We start from the raw sequence: 23,908 nt of genomic DNA on the forward strand, positions 1-23,908 counted from the left end.
TATTGGTTTCGAAGCATGATTTTTTGTAAAATGTGTGTAGGAAAATTTAATAGAAGCCTTTGAGAATCGGAGATAATCACTTTTAGAGACACTAGTTTTAATTTATCATTCGTTTCATTCAACAAGATAAACTCTACAGAATCTAACTTAATTCTAACTTGTATTTAAAGTAATAAGCATCCGCTTTGCCTTTTATATAGTATATATGTATGTATATATACAATATAAATATATCATATAATTATTTTACTAACGATGCAATTTTACATGACGGGGAAATGAACTACTATGCGTTCTTGAGATCCAATTTCTGAAACGAATTGGAAGATGAACCTTTCTGATTAGATACTGAAAGTTTCGGTGGGATGTGGGCATGTGATATGTGAATCTAAATATGAAACCTTTCTCAACAGATCAAAAAATACAATAACTAATAAGAAAAGAAGGCTGTACGGTCACAGAGCGGATATTTTAAACCAAATCCAGGTTAATTTCATTGTGAAATTGTCTTGTGAAAGTAGAGGGACCAACTCAACGACGAAATTGCATTCGAGAAAGATAGTTTTTTGTTTAAATAAAACAAAACATTGCATCGAGTCAGCCTCCGACTCAATGCAACGTTTATTGTTTTAAAATTTTACATAACATAAGATTGGTGCCTTTGATGTGCTTTTTTTAAGGTTTGAAACATCCAATATTTATATTTTCAAATTATGTACAAGTATTACGATTATATACATACATACATATGTATACACATATAATATCATATATGTTAAACTGTCGTATCGCATTATTATATAATATTATTAGTTTAATTAAAGCATAATTTCAAGGTGTATGTATCTACTGTTGTTGAAAATATATCCGTTGTTTATTCAAATCCTACATTTAATATATTGATAATGTTAAATAATATATGTATGTAAATGCCGCGACGCTCTCGATGAATATACAATATCATCGACGATTAAATTTCAGCCCGATTGCCTTTTTACATAATTACTAACAATGTTGAGCTTCTATTGTCAATAAATATACAAAAAATTAAAAACAGTTAAAAATTATTATCGGAACGAGAATGAGATATTTATGATTAAATTTTAACATATAATATATATAAAAAATAATGCTTTTATTGGGAAGGTAAGGGATCAATGTGCAAAAATGAAAAAATAAAAAAATATAGTATAAATGTGATATTTGTGAAGCTTGCGAGCCGACAAAAAAAAAATGTAATATGTAAGGGCCAATTTCTAAATTATTATATTATATTATACCAATGAAGATACATAATTTTATAACATACATTTTAATATGATGTTACCGATGCTAATAAAAAATAAATTGTCTGTACCATTTGTTTATTTTAATATCTATTATATACCTATACATGTTATTAATTATTTACTACTGCCAATCGTTGATTCTCAACCAGTTTTAGTTTGCGAACCTTTTCTAGAACGTCTAGAAATATTTGGACCCCCCCAATAAAGCCTTTCATTTTAAATACCCGACTATTAAAATATTCTCAAAATAAATTCACATAATAATTTAAACCAGTGGCGGCTCGTGAGAATTCATAGAGGGGGGTCTGCAGAGATTAATCGGGTTGAAGTAGCTCGTTGACCATACCATACGCTCGTTGATCAAATGCAGACAAAAATAGCATGAATATGTACTATATACTGGGAGGGCTGCAGCCCTGCAGCCCATATGGACGGAAAAAATAGCATGCATTTGTACTATACTGGGAGGGCTGTAGCTCCACAGCCCATATAGACGAGCCACCACTGTTATATAATGTACATATGTACATAGTAGTATTGAAAAAAAATATTGTATATTGTCTATATATAAGACTAGAGGCTTATTGCAGCATAAATAAGTTGGAAATTAATGTAGCAAAATGCTCCTGCATAACCTTCACCAGAAAACTATGTCCAGTTGACTTTCCTCATTCAATTAACGGACATAGACTCACAAGGGTATCGGAAATTAGGGATTTGGGAGTCTTTTTAAACTCTGATCTATCCTTTAGTAAACATATTGACAATGTTGTAGCTCGAGCGTCGAAGGCCCTCGGGTTCGTCATCCGGTCCTCCAAATGCTTTACTTCTATAAAATCATACAAAATACTATATTGTGCATACGTAAGAAGTATTGTTGAGTTTGCATCCCAAGTTTGGAACCCAGATTACTCTGGTGCAAGAGACAGATTGGAGCGCATTCAGAAGAGATTCCTGAGGTACGTCAGTAGCCGTTTTGGATTAACCTATACTTCCTATGAAGATGCTTGTAGGTGTCAGCATCTACTTCCTCTTGTCAAAAGAAGGGAGATAGCTGACATCTCAACAATTTTGAACATCCTTAACGGCTCGATTGACTGTCCTCAATTATTGAGCAGACTATCATTGCGTGTACCAAATAGAATGACTAGATGTAATGAGCTCCTTTACATACCTAATACTTTTTCTAATTATGGAAGAAGCTCATTCATCTGGCGTGCAAGCTCCACCGTCAACACACTAATCTTAACAATTTCTATGTTTGACTTATTTAATATTAATGCTATACAAGCTAGAGTAATTATTGCAAATTTGTTTTTCGATGATTAATTTTAATGAAAGTTTATGATTATGATTATGAATTTTTATTTTGATGTATTTATTTTGTCTTTTTGTTTTTTGTTATATATTATATTTTTTATATTATTTCATAATTTTTATCATATTATTATTCTTATTATTCTGATATTTTTATTATACTGTTATTTCTATTTTTTTTCTTTTTTTTTGTTTTCTTTAACTATCTTACTCTATTATCATTTTTGTTTCTTATTTTAAATGTTTGAGCTTTTCTTTTTTTACCTATATGTGAAAATTATTAATGGTTTACTTAACATAATTATATTTTTTTTACTATCAATCTAATAAACTGTAAACTGTAAATTTTCCAAATAAATAAAATAAAATAAATAAAATAAATAAAATAAATAAAATAAATAAAATAAATAAAATAAAATAAAATAAATAAATTACTTGAATGCGACGATTGTAATATATAGATAAAAAAAATCGTCATCAGCATCATCTACGGCCACTCACCATCCACTGCTGAATGAAGGCCTCTCCAACACGCTTCCATTCGTCTCTGTTTTGCGCAACTTTCATCCATCTCACCCCACACATTTTTCTAATTTCGTCTACCCGTCTTCACTGCGGTCTTCCTTTTACCCTTTGGCATTCCATCAAGTACCATTCTAGCACTTCTTTTATCCATTCTTCTAGCCACGTGGCCCGCCTATTGCCATTTCAATCTCTTTACTCTATCCACTATGTCCACTACCCTTGTCATACTTCTCACCCACGTGTTCTGCTTCCTGTCTTTCCTCGTTATGCCGAGCATACAGTGTTCCATATTTCTTTGAGTGCATTGGACTGTGTGCAGCATTTTGGCGGTCAATGTCCTAGTTTCACATCCATACGTCATCACTAGAGACCGGAATCTGAAGGGGCTGTTTATTGTTCAAAGATTGTAAATGCATTGTTAAAGGTTTGCCGAACCTTTTTTACAAAGGATTTACAACAATGGAACAATAGGCGGCGTGTTTCCGGCCCCTTCAGATTCCGACCTCTAGTCATCACTGGCAAAAGGCATTAATCGAAAATCTTTTTCTTCAGACACGAGTGGCATTTTTTATTTAAAAAAAAAACATTCATTCTATCATTATTTCACACGTCTCTTTATTTCCTTTTGCATACATATTTCATAAAACTATATTTGAAAAGTGTAACACTATTTCGTTTATGATTGAAAATTTTAAATTTGTTTACTACATAAACATACAAGGAGTATTTGGATGACATATTAAGAACTTCTGATTTTTCTCCATCTTGAAGATTAATCACCTTTCAATTGTTAAAATCAAATCTTCTTACCTTGAGAAGCTGATAAGACGAAGTTGACAGTCGAAAACACCTACCTTTAGCTCTTCCTGGCGACGGTAAGCATGCAGCATCAGTTGCTTGCGATCTTCCTCAGACATGACCGGTTCTCTTCCGGGAGCTCCATCACCACGGCGACACAACTTCACAATCACCTAAAAGCGTATCTTTAATTTGAAACATATTTCGAACGTTAAAAGACCAGATGTAGTCAAATGAAAGTGCATACTTTACACTTGTCATTCTTTCCGAGGTGCACGCTGAGCAGATTTCCCGAGAGCATTTGCTTTCCGCAGAACCACATCACCGTTGTGGCAGGATCCAAAACTTCTAACGATGCCTGGCATACAAATCAAATCGCAATATATGTATGTAAAATTTCAATCGAATAAAATTCATACAATAATTATTGCATACCTGAGTTCCTTTCAGATCCTCCCTGTTCTCCAATTCTTGACGGATGGGATCGTGCGGGGGCAGACCCATCGGATAAACGATAGCCACGGCCCCTTTGAGCTCGTTCAAAGCACGAGCAATGTCAGGTTGGGTCAGAACAGAGCCGGCAGAGCAATGTTTCTGATGCGAAATATTGGAATTAATAAAAATAATACTTAACGTAGACCAATCTAGCGAATTGCTACATACTTTAGATATAATCTCTCTGGAGTTTTCCACGGCAGATGTGAGCACTTGCTGCATTTTAGTCGGCGGCTGACGACCACATCTTCGTCCTATTGGATCTAAGTTTTTCACCCAGCCGTGAGGAGCACAGCGATCTGCCCACATGTCTTTTAAACCCAACTCAGCTGCTTGCTCCGGAAGCAGCTCTACTATTTCCGGTGGCATCATTGTGCCATACTTTGCCAGCTCTTCCGCTTCTATGAAATAAATTAGCTCAATGTTGATACAAATTTGACCGACCATCATGTAATAGCTCAAAATATTAAAAGACTTTATCGTTTTGGTCCATTTATAAAATCATTGATGCCCACTATGGTACTCTTATTCTGGATTAATGAACAACTGCATTATATAAACACATAAATCAGTGTAATTACTACGATTGATTGAATTTCGATGATTTTGTAGGTATAATATAATGCATATTTATATTTAAGAATCTTTACAAATAAGCTAAATAAAAATGAATAAATTTAAATATAAAGCAAACTATCTGAATTTAAATTTAAGTAATGACAGAAAAATAATGAATTAACTTCAGAACTCTTCTTCTTTCTCAGCATGTTAAGAATGAGGTATACTAACTTATCTTAGGCAAGTATTTAAAATTGAAGATGTGTAGTTCCATTTAAGGTTATATGTACATGCTAGGCAGTGTGCTAGAAAGAAGTGATACGCTACCTAAATGATATAACAGATTGAATGGATATCGCTGCATCAAAAAATCTTACTAAGAACTATTACAGCGTTCAGTAAAAGGAAGCGACTTAAAAAAAATCGTCACCAAATAAGCATTTTGTTATATGGCAACTTTTCATATCGAAAAAATATTGGTAGTAGTAGAGACGCCATTTTATATTTTCATACACATAACCTACAAACAATTGAAACAAATGAAATAACAAAATCTTTTAATATTCAGAGATCCTCGGGAAGATATTTTGAAATCAGGACGATCGTCCGAATTTTTAATCTATTTCGAAACGAGGTTGTCGAGATGATATGAAGCCGCAGAATTGAGCAGTTGGTAAAATTGTAGCAAAGTTTTTTGTGAATAGAATGTTCCAGCATTTTCTCACCATAGCAGATTCTTTGGACTTTCAGCCTGCCGTTGTGAACCTGGGCACAGGCTTTGACTGCATCGTCCACGCTTGCGTTGATGGAAGTTTCGAATAGAAATTGGGGATCGTCCCCCTTCTTCACCACTAAGACCACCATTTTCCGAGAACGTTTGTTCAAGTGACGCTCGAATGCGAAACAAACAAGTACACGGTTGTCATGGTAAAGTAACCAACCTTTTCCAACTACTTTGAGCTCAATAATTCTACACATTCTAATATCAAATAAATTTTCATAAGATGCAGGGAAGGGTTGTGAATAATTCAATAGTAAAAAATGTTTTTTTTTTTTAAATAATAATTTTATTTATTTCCAGTATGAATAATAAATACAACTCAAATAAATTGCTTCGTATAAATAAATATTCACACACTGCAAGCTCTCCATCTGTAAACAAAAGCCAACAATTAATTAAACAATAAAAAATGTCGTTCAATATTGATAATTTGAATTGAAAAAAATCAGCAATAATTTGCAGCCATGCTAGTTTTATCATCGAAGATCAAACGGTAATTAATATCATCATGTGCGAAAAATTCGATTTAAGATTAAAAGTAAAATGATACCAACCTCAATAAGCTTGCATTTCTGGATCATACGTTTTTAGTGCAGCATTTTCAATGCACTTTTGACACCTGAAAATAGCAAACAAAATAAATTAGATTGATAAATAAATTTACAAAAAAAATACTTTAGTAATCAAACTGTGTTTAAAGAAGAATCAGAGCAAAATTTTGCAGCCATGATAGTATTATCATTGGAATCAAACGGTAATTATTATCATCATAAGAATGAAAACCAAGATATTAAAAATTATTTTTATATAATAAAAATTATTTTATAACTAAACTTCAAACAAAATTTACAATAAATTCAATTCTTACCATTATAACTTCCGAATTGATCTTTAGATCAACACACATCGTATATTCTGCATCCAACAATGCCATCTGTAACAAAAATGCAAAAAAATTACCCAAATGAAATAAGAATAAGATAACATTAAGTAAAATTTAAAATCATCAGAGCGCTGTGGGTAAGGATGTCGTCAGCACAAAGGTCGGCAATGAAAACTTACTTTTATCATCATTAAAAAGAATTTAAATCTATTAATACATAATATAGATTATATTTACCTTCAAAATATTGAAATTTTCTTCTCCTTGTACTCAAGAGCTGAGATGAGAATCCATTCATAGGATTTTACAATAGATAGAAACCTAGGAAAACAAACAAATATTTCATTAGAATGCAACATAACCAAAGAATCAATATAAACAAATGTTAAATTCTAAATAATCATCAGATTTTAATTATCACCATCATCAATCTGACGGGAAAAGAAGACATATTTTAATATAAATTTTATCATCATATCAATCAAAACGTAACATTTTGATGTAGATCTAACTTTAAATAGACCATTTAAAATAAATAAAAAAATTCTCACCTTTAGGAATATCATTCCAGTCTTCAACATGCAACTGCAACCTGTAACATAATAACACATTATAATATCGTTCCATCGACATAAGTAGAAAAATATCGCATTCATAAATATAAATCCATTATCAATAAAAAAAAAAATCGTCAATTATTGAAGATATTGTTAATAATATATTACGATACTTCGATCGATACGACGAAAAAAATGTGCACAATGCACGAATGCAGTGACGTCTCCAGTATAATGTTTTCCATCAGCAATTTAAGATAATTTGGGGAAATACAATTCCACTATGACGGTAATAAATGCGATTTATAAAAATCATCTACGATTGGTACACAGGTCGACCTTATCTAAATAAAGTCAACGCTATAAAAATCCATTAAAAATATATATTTTCAATCCGTAGCATTTAGAATGATGAATGCTATAACGATAGGAAAACGATGTTTGATGAATAGCATAATTTGAAATCAAACTGCAACTTATAATTTTGGTCTTTATATACATGTTGATCAGAAACTTGTCAAAGTGAAAAAAGAGAGCAATGGAACCCCGATCTGTCGTTTCGTAGTATCTGAAATTCTTGAATATCTTTAGTTCCTTCTTGCAAATGTCTGGATTCAATGATAATTTATACACCACCAATAAAGAAATTTATCACATTTTCTTCTGTAGTCACAAAGCATATATAATCTGAAACTCCTACACTATTAATTACGGAATTTCACAGACATTGTTACTATACAATTTTGATGCCTAATAAAAAAAAACAACACAAATCTAAATGATTTCTAAGATATATAGCAGTGCTTCGATTTCTCAATTCTTTTCATTTATATATTGGCAATGTTGGCCAGATCCAATTTAGAAATCAATATTTAACTAAAACATAATGAATGATTCTTCAAAGATAAACAACGATGGATCAAGGTTCCAATTTACGCACGCCGCAATCTACGAACATTATGCGTTCAACCAGTAGCAGTCCAAACTTATCTAAGTCCGATATATGTACATATGTACGTTCACTTCCTAAAATCTAAAACTTACAATGATGAAAATTCACACTGAACGATTGTAACTTTACGTATCTTACAAACTGTGCATCAGCTACAATAATAATAATAGATTGTAGTACATCTGGACGTTGTAACATCTAGTGCGCAATTCTTAATAGTCTACGAATCGTGTGACCGACACACACCGCACTCGGTTATACAAATAAACCGCAACGTCAAAACAAAGTTGCACTTTATCACAAAAAATATACCTTATAAAGTATTCCACTCACCTATTTCATTTGGCTGAGACGATTATATGGATCTCAAAACAATCCCGATTTGGCTTCTATATTTCAGCAGTAATAATATTTAACAGAAATTCTTCAGGTCGTGCAATCGACTCGGTATAAACCGAGTGTTTTGTTCGCACAAGTTTAAGCAACTACGACACTACCTTCAATATTCAATAGAGGTAGTTCTATGTATGCATGTGTTCAAAAATGAACACGATGGTCGAATCATTTACACAATAAAGGACCAAGTGAAATATTTCTTAAATTTGAGGAGATACCACTCAAAGTGGTGTTGAAAAGTGGTTTTAAGAGGCGTTTTTTTTTTTAAAAACCAATAATTGTTGGGAAGTGTGCAATGAATGAACTTCTGATTCAGAAGTAAAAAATTTCATATGAAATGGAAGTTTAATCTTGAATTGTTAAAACATCGTAATCGCTAAAAGGAAGGAAAAGGATTAATAAGCCCACCCAAAAAAAAACACAAAATTTCGTATCCAGAGTAATGGGTAGAAGGATATAATTTGGTTTTACGTTAAATATGTGTCACTTTCCATTTGATGTTAAATTGATATGATGCAAATTAAATCCCAAATACTGTTTAGAAATTTTAGAAGGGGTTGAAGAATTATTACACTGAAAAATCTTGCAGTTTCGAATAATTATTTCTTGTGCATAATTAAATCTGTAAATAAATCGGAGTCACTCCGAACACAAAAACAAATCCCAAGTATTGACAGTTCAACATCCGAGACTGAAATTTATGTGCAAAACGATATTTTGCAAATTATCGATGATAAAAAAATTGCGAGGTCAAAGTGCATTGACCTTCTTGATCACTGGTACAACCTGTCTTCCGATTTACGCAGTTTCATAAAATGGATGCTATTTTTTTACATTTAACATTCCAAATATGTTATTTTGTTATGTTATATGTACATGTATCATTTTTTACTATGTATAATTTTGTTCATGAAAACCTAACTATATACATATATAGTCAGATTTTCATGAACAAAATGATACAACATAGTAAAAAATATAAAAATTATTAGTTCGAATGTTGTTTCCTTCATGATTTTATTTAATGTAGAATATATCTACTGTGTAAATCAAAGGACAGGTGTATATTCAAATATTACTTCTTCTATAACTTGGAGACGGGTCTACCTCACGGCACCGAAAGTCAAAAGATTGAAAAAAGCAAATATCAGAAGGCAACGATCGAAAAACGAAAGATAAAAAAAGGGTGCATGGTAAACGGTACTAAGTATATATATAATATATATATATATATATATATATATATATATATATATATATATATATATATATATATATATATATATATATATATATATATATATATATATATATATATATATATATATATCAGTGGCATGCGGTGAAATTGTCTTTTTTTATTGTCATACAGCCTTGTTGAATGTGCGCGCGCAGGATACAGGAGGAAAAGCCTGTTCCTCTTGTATCCTGCTCGCGCAAATTAAGTGAGGATGTACGACAGGGGGAGAGAGAGTATTACCGCACTCCACTGATATATATATACTAACCGTTTTTCATATGTATGCATGGTAAACGAACATTTTCGATTTTTTAACATTCGGTGCGGTGACCCCTTGAAGACACATACTCGACTTGTGAGCATCGCTGCTTCGCATGGTGAACACTGAAGATACGAAATAGTCCAAATATTTCTTCTTCTAGTGCTGTATCATTTTTTTTTCTAGAATTTTACGATTAATGTAAAAAAATCATATATATTCTTATAGTAGTAACTGAACAAGATCTTAGTGAAAAACATAAATGATTTTTCGGTATGAAAGTTCAAATACGGTTTCTATTCACACTATATCTATAGATGGTCGCATTGATAAGTGTTGTGAAAATGTTTAAACTCGAAATTTTGATGCGAGTCGGAATTTCTTTGAAGATTATCCTCATGAAAATAAAATTCAATTTCATTCTTTCACACGATACAAATTAAACAAAATCATAGTCGAACTTGGTTATTACAAGCACCAAGATGCAATTTTTTTCCAGTTGCGATCTCAAATATGATCGCCCTCGCAACGAACGAGTTCGACTAATAAAATCATCCATTACATATCCTTCCCTAGTTTGTTTACTCTAATAAGAGCTAGGATAAAAATAAAAGATAACGAAGTCAGACAAAGATACATTTTTAATTTAAATTTCTGTGATCAGACAGACATACATTTATAATAAGACTATTTTATTATTTTTAACGTCAAATATCATATTAAGTGGTGACATGACAAAGATAAAAAAAAAAAAAAAAACTCTTAAGAGACATGCTTTGTATTAATGCATATTATCACTGCACTCTGCCTCGAGTAAAAAATATAATTAGAAATTTAGTTTAACATGAGTGAGTACTGATGAATACTGATTAATAAAAATAAGACATAAAATTAGTAGCAAGGGTTTTGTACGTACTAACGATATTGGAATATATAAATTTCAATAAACAGTTTTATTAAGAAATAAAACCTACTTTGAATTCATTAAAATACATTATCTAATTTGCTATCTAACTAATGGGGCAAATCTGTACTTAGTACTAATAACTAACTTAGTATCTTAACTATGCTAATGTGATAAGATTTTGTGTGTTAAAAAGAATGTCAAGTCTTAAAAAAACTATCTTACTTATTTAAAAATAAAAAGCTCCATTACGAATAGTTTTAACACTAAAACCAATCATGTCCTCACAATGACTTTATGTTGAAAAATCAACACTGTTCTAAAAAAGTACAAACATGATAACTCGACGGTGAAAAATTATTTTTTCAATAAAATACAATGCACAAAAGGTGAGTACGATTTATCATTGAAAATTCGATACAAACCACAAAGTGTGTTTCCGTGACATACTATGGAGACAATAAATAGAGCACGTTCCGAAAAATTGTCAAAAGTTTCAAGGGATCAAAAAGTGATTCCTTTTTGACGAAATTACATTATCTTTTTAGAGTGTGATGGTTATAAATATAAATATATATGAATCAGGTAAATATAATTTAGTAACGGCGACGCTTGTTGGGGTAGTCTTCTTGGCGGCTGTCCCACCGGCCCATTCCATCCTCATATCCCATGTGTCCGCACATCTGGTCGAAATGCTCCATGTATGGCGTGTCCTATATATGTGGTCCACATAAACTTAATGATCAATTTACGATTCCCGATTTTTAAAATACAAGATCACTACAGTTCAACGTGATGAACAATACACGATCAAAAAGGAATTGTATAAGGCAATGGAAATTTTGCAGATTCAAGCACGAGATTCATCTAGAGAGCCACCTTTCGTTGGCTCGATTTTAGCTTTTAAAATATCGTACATTTTACCCCGTCATTCGAGTTCTAAAATTTTTCAAAGAGATTGAGTTCTCTCAAACATTGAGTACTAAAAGATTTTTATTTTTGTTTTAATGTTGATCCATTTAATATAAATGGAATATTGGATTAATATGCGACACAATAATAATGTAAAAAATTCAACAAGTCTGTTGTATATCGTTCTAAAATTATTTATAAATGTAGAATTTTTCACAAAATACAAATTTAGTAGCTTTATAAATGTGTATTAAAAAAAACCCAAGAAATGAACCAAAAATAGTTGAATGAATAAAAATAATTATATTATACGTAACGAAAATGTAATTGACACGATTGCCATCAAAATTAGATACTTGCGTTAATAAGAAAGAATAAGTCCACCTTAAAACTGTTTATACACATTGACGAGTAAAAAATTCTTAACTTACGAGTTCAAATTCATCGATGCCAAGAAGCCAATATAAATTGACTAAATATAAATTCAGCAACTTCAGTCAATAAAATGTTGTCGTAATTATTCCACATCATTTTAACGATGGAGAAGAAAAAAAACCACCAAAGACTCTTTCAATCACAGCACTTATCGTTTCTATATAAGGTATCAGACTTTGTAATAAACACCATATCAAATATAAACAAGACAAGTCTGATACTGGCGATACAATGGCAAGTGCTGGTGATGGATAAAATTCACGGGTAATCATTGCACGCTATACAATTCCAATCGAATAGAGTTCACCATGTTGTAATATTAAAACAGTCTTACAAATTACTAGAATATATATATGTATGTAAATATATAATAGTTTAAAATAATATCACAATATATATATATATATACGCAATGAGAGAACAGCATCAGAGAGACGTTACACGAATAAAGAAACCATTTTTTTAATTTGATTAATTGCAATCACTCGATACGAGTTGCAGTATGCGCGTGTGGGCGATGTGTAAATTAATTCAACGTACCCAATGAGATCTGCCTCTATTCATATGTAATGATGCGCGCCAAAGTTCAAAGTCTGTTTATGGCCACAAATAGAGGACCATACATTTTAATTAAAACTTTGAAAAACAACCAGTTCTATAGACGTGCTGGAAAGAGGTTTTTGAGATATATGTATATATTTCAGTTCACAAATTCGACGAATTAACCCTCTGGTACGAAAATTACGTACAATTTTTTTTTATTGAGCGTGCACTAAAAAACGAAGACCTGTTTGACCATTGCCAATGTTGAAAACAGGAAATATGTTTCGACTGATAATTTTTTTATTGGAAACTCATATTCCTAAAAGGGAACCAAAGGGTTAACAGCAAATTATTATAAGTCGTGTTTTGTTCTCAAATGATCACATAAATTTTTTGTTCCTGTTTTTGTTAAGAAATCAATTTAAAAAAATGGTTTCATAGTATATATTTTTTTCTTAGCTCTACATCCTCAAAAAATTTTGTTTTTGATAAGCGAGATAATGTAATAAAAGACGAATCTGACCGAAAATATATGAAATACGATGCAATAATGTAATTCCAATAGCCATATGAAAACATGACAGGATTTTTAATCGAATATTAAAAATTGGTAGTTCTTGAAAGCAATTATGGATATTTAAAAAACTTAGTGATAGTGAATCAAGATACAAAAAATTGCCACCGTTAAAAGCCCACAATCTAAACAATAAAAAATGAAAATATTTCTGATTCACATGTGTGCAGACGTGTGCGCAAGACACAGATCACACACAAAAAAACCATAGGCGCGACAAAGCGAATGAATTAGAATGACGTACCATTTGCATGGATCCTCCCATACTGGACATGGGTCCCATATTGGATATGGAGCCTTCGAATCCTCCCCTCTTCTCCTGCATGGGATTGTCGTAGTCGCGGCCGCCACCTCCCATGCCCTGCTCCTGCTCATCCAATATTCGGTTTAGTTGTTGTGCCTGCAAACATGTTGAAAAATCAACATGTGTGCGACTATTTCATTACACACACACGCATACACCACGTATACAAAATATTCTAATGTTCATCTACTGTCGACACACCATGACATAAATATCCATGGTGTTTCCTATGAGATGCATCGATATATCCCCAAGAGTAGTTCTGACACTCTTGTTGACTAAGTGTCGAATGAGACTTAAGGGAAACGAGATATGTGTATATGCGAGTGTTCAATTTACCTGCATGAACAGAGTGTTTTCTTGTTGTCGTCTTCGCAACTCATCCTCTTGAAGACGCATGCGCTGAGACATATCTTCTTGTTGTCGGAGTACGACCTCTCTTTCTTTTTCGCGTTGCTCATCAGCTTGCCTTTCGGCCATTTCCCAGGAGCGCTTTTGACGTTCCCTGTCAGATTCTCTCTGGCGCAATTCTGGAATTAAAAATTTGAACGCTTTAATAAAAACGTCAACAGTTAAACACGTTTTTAATTAGTTTGAATAGTCTGTATCTATTTTTCGAGCACTTCAAATGTTAATAATAAACATTCGAGTTTCCTATAATAGAATATAGTTTACCCCAGTTTATACTTGGCACTTTACAATCCCATTCTGATGTAGGATTTAAAGCGTGGCGTTAGTAGGGGAAATGGATAATGCTGAAAAATATTTATTAGCTTACGTTCTCGGAGTAATTCAGTTTCGTGTTCATATTTGGCATACTCCATTCGAGCTTCAAGTTTTTCCTCTTCCATGTGCATTTCACGACTAAGGGCCTCTTCCTTTTGTTTATAAGATTCATACAACTGCTTCCAACGTGTTCCATACTCATGTTCAAAGCTATCAAGCTCAGCAAACCTGGGTCCAATCTATACACAATAAAAAAAATTACATTTTGATGTTTCATAAAAATTATACTGTACAATAAAGAAAAACAAATACACACCCCTCGAGATCGAACATAGTCTTGATTTTTTCTTGGCAGTGTTTTTTCAGTGTAGCCATCAACCTCATCAACTTCTTCAAAGCTTTCCACAACAACTGGTCTCAAGGAACTACGATATAAAAATGTAAATTAAGCACCCATAAAACCATCATCAAAAATGAATTGGATCAAAATGAATAATGTTAACTGTTTTGTTCCACAATTACGAGTAAAATAATCATGACTTTGAATGAAGTTATTCAATATATCCTCAGTGCACATATGCTACTTTTGAAGTCAAAAGCACATTAAAAGGGTGCATTCAGGAAAAATAGAGTTAAAAAGTAATGAAATACATACGCGGTGAGGAAGAAGCAACGTTCTGTGCAATGTCTGAGGGCAGCCATGGCACCAGCTTTTCTTGCAAATTCCACAATGCCTTCACCAAGGGACTTTCCGCGATCGTCCACTTTAACAATGGCACGTTCAATCTTGCCAAACACTTCAAATGCTTTATACAAGAGTTCATTGGAAATGAAAGGTGTTAGATTTTTGATTTTGATAGCAGCATTATGTGGTGCAAATCGAACTCGAAGTGGTCGACCACGGCGCATACGTCCATCAACTTCTCGTTTTGCTTTGTCGGCATTGGCTTTATAGTCCTAACAAAAAAAGAACACGTTAGTTTTACATTCGAATTCACAATGCCCTAAAAAGAAATGTTCCTCATCTTCGTGCGCTTTAAATATCTTTAGATAATAAAGCTTCCTATGACAGGACTACTTTGTTATACCCCTATTTTGGCACTTTGCAATTCCAATATTTTTGAGAATTCAAAGTGTGGCGGAAAAAATGGGGAAAAATATACATATAAAAAGTAAAGGTTAATCAAAATAATCACTTACAATTCTGATGAAGGCAAAGTTCTTGTCTTTGTTGACGAACAATTCAGATGTTTCACCGTACTGGTTGAATATGTCTAAGATTTCTTGTTCAGTAATATCATTTGTGAGGTTTCCAATGTATAATCTGTTTCTGCCTGAAAACTTCTGTTCTGTTTGGTCTAGAGCAGGCAAGTCAATAGTCGACCCACCAATCTCTTTCAATTTGGTTGCCATGAAATGTTCCTGTAAATAAATCGCACAAAATTAGTTCAAGGATTCGAATTTTCAATGTTAGATCAAATTTCCAGATAAAATAGAACTGACCTCCCGGCCGCCTTGTCCTCCTTTGTCGATTCCTTGCTGACGCCGAGGGTTCATTCTGTTGTTGTTGCCCCCACCACCACCGCCCTGTTGATTCAAATTGTTATTGCCCTTGTTGTTTGCAGAATTTGGTTGATTTTGTTGTTTATTGATGTTCATATTGTTCTGTTGGGGTTTATTGGCAGGCATGGTGTTCTGTTGGAGTTTGTTGGTATTCATGTTGTTTTGTGGAGGTTTATTGGCGTTCAAATTTGGTGGAGGTTTATTAGCATTCATATTATTTTGTTGAGGTTTATTGGCGTTCATATTGTTTTGTTGATTCCCTATACTGTTCAAGCTCGTGTTGGACGCATTCATGCTTTTGGGAACATTCTTGATCTGTAATAGAGAAATATCGTTAATAATATAATCATTTCTAATGTTTTTATTAAAATAACTGAAAATGGAAAAGATCAGAATAAAATTTTGTTTTCACAGCAATTCAATCTACTTTCATCAAAAACATCACATCTTCCATGGATTCTATATAAAAAAAAAACCAACCGAAAAAATAAATAAATAACATACATCACTCTGATTCTTCTGCTGTTGATTGGCTGGCAGAGATTGTTGAATGTTCGGTTTATTCTGTATATTCTGTTGAGGTTTGACAGCAGCTGCTGGTGGTGTGGGTTTGTTGATGACCACATTTTGAGGTGGTTTTGCCGGCTGCTGCTGCTGTTGTTGTTGCTGCTGTGGCGGCGGTTGAGCTGCAACAGGTGCTGGTGTGCTCTGTTCCTGTGCTGGCTTCTGTGGAGTGGCGACAGGAGTTGGCACTTCAGCCTTAATCTGAAATATTCATAAACATTAGTATAAGAGTTCATTTAATTTCGTCACTTATCAAAACAGTCCAACATACAACAGTTGTGCCTAATCTTCGTGCGCCAATACGTCATAATGACGCATAAGCTTCCTATGATAGGTTATATTTTATTTACCCCACATTCTGGCACTTCTACTTTCTATGGATAACAGAATGCAAAGTGTGGCTGAATCGGGGACTCGGATGACAAACTTAAATTCTAAGAATGGTGTTGGGTGGATGTGATGAAGGGTTTCCAGATTCGCAACGAATAGTATGTAGTGTGAAAGAAATTTATTGTTCACACCCTGTACGGCCAGCCTCAAATATACCTATAGAGAAGTTTGTCAACCTTTTAATCAGAAGCCGTATATTTTGCGAGGTACATGCAAAGAATTATAAAACACTCGTTATTATTTAGCATTAAATTCTCGGTATTATTTTTTTTGTGATGTATTGCAATAAGTAATATTTATATATATGTAGGTTTCAAAGCAAATAAATGAAAATAAAAATGAACGAATACAAAAGTTTAGTTCAAAATAGTAATTTTTTTTTTGAATGTTGAACGATTTTTGGAGTGCTACTGAATATTATCTGCAAATACGAAGTACAAAGGTCAAAAATTCTAATATAAACTGTTTTTCAAATCAAAATAAACTGTTTTTCCTGCAGGCCACTAGCGTGCCGGATCCCTTGGTTTATGGCACAGCACAACAAAGTGTCGCGAAATACTTACTCGGACAAGCAATAAAATAATTGAAATACAGTGATCTTGAAATGCAGCAGACGGCTTTAAATTTCAGATAGTGAATAAAAAAAATAACGTCAAAACGTGGGCTGATATGAATCGGCCCCGTTGATTTAAAAAGGGTCAATGCAATAAGATATTGATCGATTAGTCCAGAGACCCAATCCGTTATTGATCTCATCGGCTGATCGCTATCTAGACTAGCGATTCTCAACCCCCCCCCCCCTCCACAGTTTAGTAATTATCTGTTCCAAATGACTTTACCTAGAATAGTAGCTCGAGAAAAATATGTGGTGTCGGATTTGGTTATCAGGAGACATGTGGTTGGTAGTGTAAAATGATTCGTTAAGCGGTTTAAAACATTGGTTACTTGTTGAAGCGTCACATTACATGTTACCAACATCCATCGTTCATTTTACTCAAACACGTCACAACTAACTCATTTATACACGCATTCTTCTAGTTCTGAGGTCATTTAACTCTGCTTTTTTCTCCTAAGATTTGATTTTTGGTTTGTTTCCTTTGAAATATTCTAAGATCAAGTAGACTCCATATGATAAACATAAATGTGCTGGCAAGCTACTGATTGTCAAATTTTCATGTAGCACAGTAAGTAGTTATCTTTGGCAAGAAAATATATATATATTATTTTTAAGATATTTGCAATCGACCCGTCGGTCATAAGCAAATTTGATCACAATTTATTTCAGAAGATTTGGCAGCTTTTTATCCACTATTCGAGCACTCTGCGGCGCTTTAGTCTAGTGTCTTGTGCACTAGACTTTATAAGAGTTTTTGCCAGCTCGTTTGAGTGGGTTTCGAGTCTACGCTTGTAGTTCTTTGTATAACTTTCTATTTCCGTTTTAATCGATGGTATAGATACATGTTGATGAATTTCAATGTTTCTCGCAAACCATGGGGCATTTGTTATTATTCTAAGAGCTTTTATTTTGGAATCGTAAGATTTCCACGTTAGAATTATTACTCGTTCTCCATAGTTGGATACTATACGTCCAGACTGGCCTTTAGGATAAGAAAATTTAATGGTTTTATATTTTCCACATAATAAGGCAAAGAGCAGAGGTTAGGTTGCCACCATAAAATAACAGTAGACTTCTCCATTGTCTGAGAAAGCAGGAGCAAAAAAAAAAAAGTTGACAATAAAAAAAACCACTATTTTTAGCCATCCCTTAACCCTTTGCCCGCGTCACCAAATTTAGCGAACATGCCCTGTACGCGGCTGCTTTTTTGCGGATTTTGTTATCGCGTTTTCGACTATAAATATAGGTTGTAATATTTTATAAATTATTTTAGCCTATATTGAATTTTTTTTGACTACTGCCATCTATTGAATTTGGTAAAGTATACATTTAGTAATATTTTCAACGAAGTTATAAAATTTTAGCACAATAGACGGCTCTTATACGGGTTGGAACTTCCAAGACATCTATGCGTGTCTCACGCGCTGAGGGCATGTATAGTAGTCGTACGCGGTGGAAAGGTTAATAAGAAGCTATCCAATTTCTTAAATTAAAAAATCCGAACTATTGGCTAAATTAAATCGTGGTGGAGCAGATTGTGTTTCAAAGGCAATATATGCGCTCTTTTCCCCTATCAGAATAGACATCACGAGGTCACTTTTTAAAAGACGCTTTCAACTCAACCTTCGTTTGATCTTACATCACGAGGGAAATAGAAATAACAAAATGGCGGCGATATTGTTGAAGATGTAGCTTCTTTTGAAATACTTAGTATGAGTAAATTTTAAAGGTTATAGTTGTTGGCTTAAGACACGTACGAATTGGTCGACTTCACAAACATATTATAGAAAATATTTCCAATATTAAAATTTTTGCTTTCATAATTGACTTACATTCAAGGTCATCGTTTGAGGTCAACTTTTATGCATTTTTATGAATATTTTTACTATCTGTATGTAGTATCGAGCCACTAAAAAAAGAGCATTGTATGTAGGTATATACCGAATGATTTACAGTAAATATATTTTAAAATAAAGAAGCCATAAAACAAAATGGCGGCCGCCAAAAATGCGGCGTCCCTTCAATGTTTGAACACGCGTCATATAAGCACATGTTCAAATACAGACACGAAATTGATAATCATTTTCTTTTTTATTTTTTATTTAGTATTTAGTATATTTAGTACAAGAAAGGAAGTAAAATGGTTTAGAAAGACGAAGAAAAGTTCGATATGATAAAAAAAACAGAAAAATGCAAAGCCACGTGTGAAATGAAATGTATTCGTTTGTTTTATCGAAGAAAATTTTCAATAAAACAAATGAATATTAATTTCAGTTGGCATTAGTGTGCACGCATATAAAATTAGACCAAGCGAGCACTTGTCGGGGTTACCGCTAGGTGGCGGGGCAATGACCGCGTGGTCGGCTGTATCGAATCGAACGAGAAGAATAAAACGGCCGAAATGCACCGAAACGAATCGACATTCTAGAAAGCTCGAATTGAATTGATATGTGCATATGATATAGGCGATGAAAGAGGAGTGGTGTGGGTGGCGTCAGTAGACGCGTCACCGGATATGGCCGCCATTTTGGGTGCGGCGCGTCACCTCGCTTCCGAGTGAAGGTGAAGAGTACGTACCTCCTTGTTGGTGCGGTTTTGGTTCTGGGTCTGGTTGTTGCCGCCGGGGCGGTTGTCGAAGCGGCCGCGGAACCGGTTGTTGCGCCTGTTGTTCTGGCGCTGCGGCTGCGGCTGGTGCTGCGTCTGGTGTTGGCGCCCGCCGCCCCCTCCGCCCCCTCCTCCGCCGCCGCCCTGCGAGCCGCGCATCTGGCCGTAGCCCATCATGCCTCCCTGCATGCCGGCCGGGTTACGAGTTGGGAACCTCGTGGTGAACGACGAACGGGAAAGCGACGACAAGAGACGAAGGCGAGCGACAAGCTACGCCGACGAACGCTTACACGCGAATGACTGCCCGCTGCTGGCCTCCGCCGGAAACTACGCTCTCGTTCCACGCTCGGTCGCAACGCGCTCCATGTCGTCCAACTGCGTTATTCGAAATTCGAATATTCGCTTCTTCGATCATTTTACGCGTGGATGCTCGACATATTTCAAATGTTTTTTAGTGTGATTTCAAAGATATCCTATCGATATCTTTTAATTTCATATTTGTTTATAGTACTAGTTGTGGTCGAGTGTTAAATAAAAAACCTTGTATTTAAAAGATCAGTATTTTATACATTTTGATCAGTTTTGTATTTAACGAATTGTCAGTATGTATGTATTTATAAATAAGCAGTATCCGAGTGATTAATATTATAGTGGTCGATTTTATCAGTATACAGTATCAATTTCGAAAGAGACATTATATCTATGTACGTATGTATGTAAGTATGTTAGGTTTAAGATTCATATATATTTTTTTCGATTCAAATAAATTTAATAAAAAACAAATAAATATTTACTATTAAATATTCGCCATCTGTAAGCTGTCTATATTACAAATACTGAGCGAAGCCGGGTAAAACAACTAATATAATACTTATTTAAGTATTTATTAACATAACTTTAAATAAATAAAATCAACCCCAACCTAACCTAGTCTCAAATAAATAAGTGTTGGTTGCTAAGATATTATGATGTGTTTACCTCCGCATCCAGTCCCACACATGCGGCATTAATAACAAACAAACCAAAACAGATAGTAGACCATGAGGAGAACGGGAAAGGACAGGAGCTGGATTACAGGGAGGGCGTGTGAGCGCAAGTTCAATATCTGAGTGGAGATGGAAAGGAGCGGGATTGTGACATGGTTTGGCGCAATTCGTATCGGCAACACCCTGTCATGCAACTGTCAAAAATTATAACAAAATCAATTCTCAACCAAAACATAGTCATACTAAGATTTCAGTTTTTTTACTAACCATATATGAAATATAATATTGATTAATACAAAGATTTTAAAATTATACTTATAAATGTTAAATTTTCTAATATCATTTTATTATTTTTTACCAACCAGATTTTATATATAATACTGATCATTTTGGTATGAAAATACTGATCGTTAAGTAAATAAATACTAATCAAAATATATTCATCCAATAAAAAATAACCAGGGCAGTGTTTAATATTTACGATTCCCCCCCCCCCCCGCTTTTTTCGTTACTTAAAAAATATGTTGGTTGTTCAAATATTTATAAAAAAAATCAAATGCTAATTAATAAATATTATTACTGAAATTATGATTTTTTTTTTATATTTTATAAAAACTTCCATACTGCATCCTTTTCAACATCTTTGATTTTACAAATCCGTGTATGTGTGTCAGCAACAACATTGGCCTTTTGCAATGCTAAAACCATATATATATATATGTATGTACATACATGTCAAAAAAACTATCAAATGTTAACATATGAATTTAGAACATTTGAACTATGTACATATGTATACATTGATAATAAAAAAATGAGATAAATTGAAAGGTAAAGTTTGGTCTAAAACTACATATTTGAGATTTGAGTAGATCTTTGATTTTTTTAGAAATAATTGATCAGGTAGCACTACAACCAATGAACCCAAAGAATTTGTCAACAAATAAAAATGTAATAAACTATGTGTATAATAATAAGAGAATAAAAAAAAATCAGATCACAAATTTTTGACACACACAGATTGAAGCTAATAAAAACCTTGTAAAAAAGTATACAGTGGCAAAATTAAATATATATAAGGCGTGTAATCAAAATTTATAAGTAAACGAAATATGTAAAAATTGTTGACATGCATTCCTATCATCATCGTTAAATATTTCTTTCGCACTTTTGTTGAAGTTTAGCAGTAAACTAAAATCAATATTATCCCAGGTAAATTTTTTTTTGAAGCTCGGTCACTTATACCTGTAACGTACAATGCACAGGTGATACAGAAAAACCCAGGTAAAATGATAATGTTTGACTTTCGAAACATTGTATTGTGTGAAATATATGTATGTATATAGCACTGAATAGCTTATTGGAAGTACATAAATAAGAATGTATTATATTAATAAATAAAAATTAATATAATATATAAATAAATAAATTTTTTTTCTACTGACATTAAATAGTCCCAATTATCTTTTTAAATTCTATAAGTAAATGTACTAAATCGTTGTACATACATTTAATAAACATTGCTGTTTGACCCTTTGGAGTTGTGAGTAAGGTTGCTTTGGTAAAACTTTTATTGCCATATTAAAATAATTATACATAATGTAATAATTTTTAATAACTACAATCATACTTATATTTTACAATAATAACCAAACTTAGTAAATACATACATAGAACAATATCAGGATTATTCACATATTAGTATGTAGAAACTATTTTATTGTACCCAAAACTGAATTGTATTTTTGCGTGACCGTCTTTCCTAGAAAGGTAGACGAAAACATGCTAGAAACCAATATTATTATTATTTTTGAATCGATTTGAAATAATAAAAGTACTATTATTTTGTTTTTTCTTTAAAAATGTATACGTTGTTTAGTTGGATACTAAAAAAACCGCTAAACACCTCAAAAATATTGTCTAAATCTTATGTTAAAAACGTAACTGGAAAGAAACTGAGACTCTTAGATTTGGTAAGCAATAATATTCACATAATAAATATTCTAGTATTCATAATAAGTGTTAATTCTTACGCAGTACGAATATTAGTGCGTACTTACATATGTTTGTATATTATATAAATACACATGTACTCACTTATGACAACACGTCTCCATATTATGGAAACATATGTAACACCAAATGACTGGTAGATCGTGTACGAAAATTAATGGGCACCTTATGTACATACATATACATATGTTCTCAAGCAATGGGTCGCAAGGGGAGAGAGGGGAGTTACTCCACCTTGGAAAAAGGGGTATGATATTACACGGTTGTATTGGAAAGTGAAAGATTATCAAATAATATTAATTTTCCTATATTATTATGTTGTTAATAATAATTTATATATATTTTCTTATTTATGTTGCACCCGATGAAATATCATCGCATGGGTGTTGGCATATTAAGTTATTAAATAAAAATAAATAAAAGTAATGTGTCGGTCCTGTGTTCGATCCGCACGTGATCGAATTCTTTTCAAATATCTTTTAAATATATTTAATTTAATATTTGCTACCTTAGTATGCGGTCTACCTTCACATATCTACTTTAGTATGCGATCTACCTTCGCGTTTTTACTTTAAAATGCGGTCTCACTGTCTCAGTTCTCGCGTGTGACACTGAGACTGAATGATACCGACCCTAACAACCCAATCATAAATGAATAGGGCCAACCTTAACTTAACCTTACCTATCCCAACCCTTAAATAAATAGGTGTTGGCTGCTAAGATA

General features: G+C 33.0%; 2 protein-coding genes across 8 annotated transcripts in view; both read right to left on the bottom strand.

Moving 5' to 3' along the window:
* LOC143917103 (cilia- and flagella-associated protein 298) overlaps nucleotides 1-5,846 on the bottom strand; it is a 102,802-nt gene extending 96,956 nt beyond the window's left edge. The window contains exons 1-5 of the mRNA XM_077438500.1: nucleotides 5,708-5,846; nucleotides 4,593-4,825; nucleotides 4,365-4,523; nucleotides 4,177-4,287; nucleotides 3,986-4,102 (exon numbers count right to left, since the gene is read on the bottom strand). Coding sequence (XP_077294626.1) covers nucleotides 3,986-4,102; nucleotides 4,177-4,287; nucleotides 4,365-4,523; nucleotides 4,593-4,825; nucleotides 5,708-5,846 — 759 coding nt within the window. The remainder of the gene's footprint in view (nucleotides 1-3,985; nucleotides 4,103-4,176; nucleotides 4,288-4,364; nucleotides 4,524-4,592; nucleotides 4,826-5,707) is intronic.
* A 191-nt stretch (nucleotides 5,847-6,037) lies between these two features.
* LOC143917099 (uncharacterized) lies at nucleotides 6,038-23,327 on the bottom strand. Of its 7 annotated transcripts, none has more exons than XR_013261039.1 (15): nucleotides 23,269-23,311; nucleotides 20,159-20,560; nucleotides 16,516-16,776; nucleotides 15,952-16,326; nucleotides 15,649-15,870; nucleotides 15,104-15,405; nucleotides 14,765-14,873; nucleotides 14,501-14,687; nucleotides 14,062-14,252; nucleotides 13,663-13,785; nucleotides 7,198-7,238; nucleotides 6,884-6,967; nucleotides 6,632-6,697; nucleotides 6,318-6,382; nucleotides 6,038-6,134 (listed from the first exon to the last, which is right to left on the bottom strand). XR_013261039.1 is itself a non-coding variant. In XM_077438488.1 (11 exons), exons 2-11 carry the CDS (start codon nucleotides 20,372-20,374, stop codon nucleotides 11,551-11,553), a joined length of 2,136 nt encoding a protein of 711 aa, XP_077294614.1. In that variant the 5' UTR covers nucleotides 20,375-20,560; nucleotides 23,269-23,327; the 3' UTR covers nucleotides 10,239-11,550. The 7 variants fall into 7 exon arrangements, 3 of the variants coding, with proteins under 3 accessions (XP_077294614.1, XP_077294617.1, XP_077294615.1); XR_013261037.1 differs by having other exon boundaries at nucleotides 13,663-13,818; XR_013261038.1 differs by lacking the exon at nucleotides 23,269-23,311 and having other exon boundaries at nucleotides 20,159-20,814.
* Between the last annotated feature and the right edge of the window lie 581 nt (nucleotides 23,328-23,908).

The sequence above is a fragment of the Arctopsyche grandis genome, chromosome 9 (genome assembly GCF_051622035.1).
Source record: "Arctopsyche grandis isolate Sample6627 chromosome 9, ASM5162203v2, whole genome shotgun sequence".
Taxonomy (NCBI): Eukaryota; Metazoa; Arthropoda; class Insecta; order Trichoptera; family Hydropsychidae; genus Arctopsyche; species Arctopsyche grandis.